General features: G+C 44.6%; 1 protein-coding gene across 1 annotated transcript in view; it reads left to right on the forward strand.

The window, feature by feature from the left end:
• Positions 1-1,064: 1,064 nt before the first annotated feature.
• LOC104081247 (discoidin domain-containing receptor 2-like) overlaps positions 1,065-5,021 on the forward strand; it is a gene marked incomplete at its 5' end in the record, with an annotated part of 6,690 nt that continues 2,733 nt past the window's right edge. Inside the window, 3 exons of the mRNA XM_009583901.1 lie at positions 1,065-1,186; positions 1,565-1,762; positions 4,540-4,774. Of these exons, the coding sequence (XP_009582196.1) occupies positions 1,065-1,186; positions 1,565-1,762; positions 4,540-4,774 (555 nt within the window). The remainder of the gene's footprint in view (positions 1,187-1,564; positions 1,763-4,539; positions 4,775-5,021) is intronic.

The raw sequence follows: 5,021 nt of genomic DNA on the forward strand, positions 1-5,021 counted from the left end.
AGTCTCGTGACTGTACTTTCACCACAGCAGATTTCATTCTCCATGTAACTGCAGTAGCATCTTTGTACTCTTGTTTCTGTTCTGTGGGTTTGTCCCATTTTCTATGCTGTCTCCTTTTTCTCTTCACTATGCTTATTATGTAAGTTCTTGGTGCTTTCTTCACATAAAATTCATTAAGTTCCCATTACATTCCCCTCACTGCTGCAAGTCTTTGACTGACACATCCAGTTTGCTCCCCTCCTAGAGTCCTTTTTCCTAACCCCCACACTCAGGTCTGTTTACTTTCCTCACCCCAGCATTTCTTGCCCAGTTCTCCATTTGAATATGCATTCTGATAACTTCTTAAGCAAGTGTCTTGTCACCCCTTTTTATACAACCCTGGCAGAAATTTTATGTCTTTATTCATTTATTTATCTGAAGAAACTTGGAATTCTGTGTACTCATCAGAGCATTCATCTCTGGGTAATATTCACGGGTGCAGTGTTCACATCACACACACACATGCACACACTTCTTTTTTTTCTGGAATTAGATGACTTTGGATAGCTGTCTGTAATTCCTGGATGCTCCTCAGTTAAGTTTGAGCGGTGACTCAGGCCAGGCTGCAGGACAGTTCTGGACTTGTATGGCTGGTGTGATGTGCTGTACATGCCAAACTTGCTGCAGCCTTGCTATTTGCACGCACACGCAGAGTAAAGCAGACAACTCCAGGGACAGTGGCCTTCCTGAACATCTCCAGTACTTGCTGGGCGAATTGGACTGCGCCAGTAGTCTACTGTACCAGTCTGCACGCGTGCAGTAAATTCAGTGCACTGGGGACACATCAGACTGCAGTCCACATGCATTCCTACGTCATGGGCTATATAGTGTATGTATACATTTTGTCCAGGGTCTAGGGCCAATCCATGGGCTATTTGTGATTAGAACAGTGTCACCTTCGTTAGATCATTCACTTGGTCACTCTGCCAGCAGTGACCAAACTGGTGACCTTAATGTGATGTTGTTTTCCTCTAGTTTTCTGCCTGTGCATGCTCTCATAGTTGCCTCTGCCTTCTGCCCCACAGGTGCACCTTTGTGAAGCCGATGGCCTGCTGGAATTCCTGGGAGTCTCGCCTACAGAATTCACTCACCAGCCAGTTCTTGTAGCAGTGAAAATGCTGAGATCAGATGTCAACAAAACAGCCAGGTAAGCGCATCCGCAATGCTGACCATCTGAGAAGGAAAGCAAATACTCTGCAAGCAACAGTTTCACATAGGTTAACCCTGGTGACTTCTGTAAGAGAGTGTTGTCTGTCTCTGGTGTATGTTCTGTGTTCATGTAAGGAACAGGACACAAGCAGGGAGTGTGGGATAGGAATAGACGTAATGTCAAACTGAAATGCTGTATTAATCCTGTTTGCTGGGGAAGGGGTCAATGTTGAACATAAGCATAGCACCAGCTTTCAAACTTATTGTATGCAGAAGTGTAAATGTCTCTGAACTGAGATCTTCTTACATGCCACTTCTGCTTTCCTTAGACAAAGGAATAGTTTAGGATTCGAACCTGTGTTTTCTGTTTTACAAGAAATGATTTCCTGAAGGAGATCAAGATCATGTCACGGCTGAAGAACCCGAATATCATCCGGCTTCTGGGGGTGTGTGTGCGTGATGACCCACTGTGCATGATAACAGAGTACATGGAAAATGGAGACCTCAATCAGTTCTTGTCGCAGAGGGAGATCTACAGCAAATTTGCCATTTCAAACAATATTCCCTGTGTCAGGTAAGAGGAGCTGCCCATCTTTGGGCTGAATCAACAATACAGAGCTACCAGTTTCATCTGCTGTGCCTTCCAGGCAATGACCTTCCTCCAGCCCAGCCATTGCCACCGCACGTGCTGTGGACACCAGTCCTGCTTTGTGTGGGAGGTTGTTCTTGAGGCCTCTGGAGGTCTGTGTTCCCGTGAAGTGTCCCTGGCTGCGGGCTGTTCTAGTGACCATCTTAGATGTAATGTTTACTGATGCGACCATCTGTTTACGTTAGTGGGCTTGTATCAAATATTCCATTAATATGGCAAGACAGTTGCATTACAGCAAGAATTTTGGGATGAAAACCAAGAATGTCTCTTAGGCTTTTAAGAAGGTTCATATGTTTTCTGGATGTCTAGAAAATACTACGTGAGGGGAGTTGAGTGTGGAGCTTCGCTAAGGAAAGATTTCATCAGCCAACAGAAGGAGAATATTTGGCAAAGAAAACCATTTTCTGTCAGTAGTGGCACTTACCTCCCTCCTCTGTGGAAGGATTAAATCTAACATAAAAGCTTCTCTACTATTGCAGAAATCCTTTCCTCGGAGGAGAGTTGTGTGTAGGACTAAGGTATTCTGCTCGATAAAGAAACCTGCACTGATCAGAAGTTGCTGCATTGCTTAGCCTTTGGCATGTACCTCCCCAAAGGATTAGATTTATTTATGGTTCAAGAACTAGGCAGAGCCAATTCTGTTGACGGACAGGACAGGAGATGTCTTACCATGTTGAGACGACATCAGTGTTTTTGCCAGTAGTTGGCAGTGATCAGTAGTTCCGTCGGGCAGTGTTAAACTGACATCCTGCGGTCATGACACACCAGGAACTGTAAGATAGGAGAGGGTTTGCATCTGAGTAGAAACGTATTCCAGCTCTCTCCAGTCTCCTGCGCTTTTTGCACATCTGAAACAGCTTTCACCTTTAGACTTGTGGCTTTTTTTCCTGGCCAAAGCCTCAAACTGTCCTTTCTTCTTTATCTCCTCTTCACCTCTAATCTGACTTCAGCACTGTCGCTCACATTCTTCCTTGGCTTCCATTACTTGGCTCTACCTCTAGTTTTTCCTTCTTTTCAGCTGATCCTTCAGCCTCTCCTTTTGTCCCTTCCAGCCAGATATAATTTCACATTAAAGGAAGCCGGTATGACTATCTGTCTATGTAGGAGTCATTTACTGAGAGTGAAGTGAATTCCCCTGCCAGAGTGCAGCTTGTCTCTGCTGGTGCCTGTGGGTGTCTGATTGATAGGGCAAGGTCCAACCATCTCACCTGTCTCTCGAGCTCAACACTTGGTGCACTAAATGTGGTGACCAGCCCTTTCCTGCAGAGAGGTCACACATTTTTAAGTCCTTATGGCTCTTTGGTATTTGAAATGCATCTCCCTACTGTCTCTCTGGCTATCTAGCAAATCATGAAGATGAGTCTGCCGAGAGGTGTCTCCCGTCCTGCCCCTCTGTATGCAGAGCTGCACGCATCAAGCCCTGCAGAGCTTGCTGAGCAGAGGGGCACGGAGCCGCAGGTAGCTGCTGATGGGACCCTGACGGGGTGCAGGTGGGACAGGGGAGACAGGGGTTCTTGAATGGGAAGAGCAACAGCCTCAGGCAGGGAGGCAACTGGAGCTGGGCAGGGAGAAAGTTGGGTCTAGAGGCTGTGTCCGCTCCTATGTGAAAAGCCAACAGCCAGGTTAACAAGGTACAAGTGGGTGGCACAGTTCCTTCTGTGCGGGCACAACAGGCCCACTCAGATCAGAAGAAACATTGAGCTGACTGTGGGACTAGGCTAAGTGTCACCTAGCTGGGTTGTGGTGTTCACCATGCTGAAAGGCTGGGAGGGAAGTGGTGCCCAGACCCTCCTGCCAGTGTTCTGCTATCTGTAGTGATAGCTTAGCTACTGATTAGAACAAATAGATTGGATCTGTTATCATTAGATGCATTACATTATTGTAATTTAGATAACATGGTAGTGCTTTTCTCATTGCCACCGGAACACAAAGAGGAGGAGACTAAGACTTTCTTTTTCTGAGCTTTATCAGAGAAATACTAACTGTGAACAGTTTATTAGGTTTGTTGTGACAAATGCTCGATTGTGTGAAGCGTTTGAGCACGCACAGTGGGAAACAAGCCGAGCATCACAGAATAATAGTGTATGAAGAATGCTGAAAGTCAGATGGTCCGAACTTTGTGTATCGTGCAACTTTATTAATATTATCTTCATTTTGCTAATGGGGGAATTAAAATTATATTAGACGGAAAATGCATCTGTTTGTATTGTCAGTAATATTAAACATATTAAAAAAAAAAGTAAGCTCTCTCTAATGTCAAGTGACATACTTACATTAATGTAAGCATTGCAATAGTGGCAGTGTTTGAAATACCAAGCTAAACAGTTTTTTAGATATAAGATTCTGAGATTGTACAGCTTAATTTTTCATGTCTCTCTGCAAAAAGTTGGTGCTTTGATGCATAAACTCTTTGAAAATCTTGAGATTAATGCTTGATATTAGAATTTGACATCCCTTAGATTTTTTTTTTTTTTAAGGGCCCTGAATTTCAGGGACAGCTGGTCTGTTCTTGCTTAGTCAGCTCAGGAACTTGGCTTAGCCTGGCAGATGGGGGGGTGTTAGTGCCCTGAAACTAGACAGTTTAGTTTCACTGTTATGGCAAAAAATAAAATGACAGGTCACTGTAAAACATTAAATGCAAGGAAGAGTTGATTGTAGGGAACTCTATTGATTTTTCTTTGTTTTGTTTTCTTTTAATGCAGCTACTCTAACCTGCTGTACATGGCCACCCAGATTGCCTCTGGAATGAAGTATTTAGCATCTCTGAATTTTGTGCACAGAGATCTGGCAACTCGCAACTGCCTGGTGGGGAACAACTACACCATCAAGATTGCGGACTTCGGCATGAGCAGGAATCTTTACAGTGGGGATTACTACCGTATCCAGGGAAGAGCGGTACTGCCCATACGTTGGATGGCCTGGGAAAGCATCCTCCTGGTAGGGACTGCACAAAACCATTCTCTCTGCCTTCCTCTGATTTGTCACTGTGCCCCTGAAATAGTAACATGTGTATGTGTAACGGTCCCTATAGCATCAAAATGTATGCTACAGATGGTCCCAGGTGAGATGTCCATTAGGTCATGTTGGACATAACTCAGATCTTGGGAAAAGAGTGTATCTTTGCTGATACAGCACAGAATTTCTGGGGCATAATTTCTGTTCTGTGCCTGGCATTCAGGATTCC

Source organism: Fulmarus glacialis, unplaced genomic scaffold (assembly GCF_000690835.1).
Source record: "Fulmarus glacialis isolate BGI_N327 unplaced genomic scaffold, ASM69083v1 scaffold39238, whole genome shotgun sequence".
NCBI classification, from domain to species: domain Eukaryota; kingdom Metazoa; phylum Chordata; class Aves; order Procellariiformes; family Procellariidae; genus Fulmarus; species Fulmarus glacialis.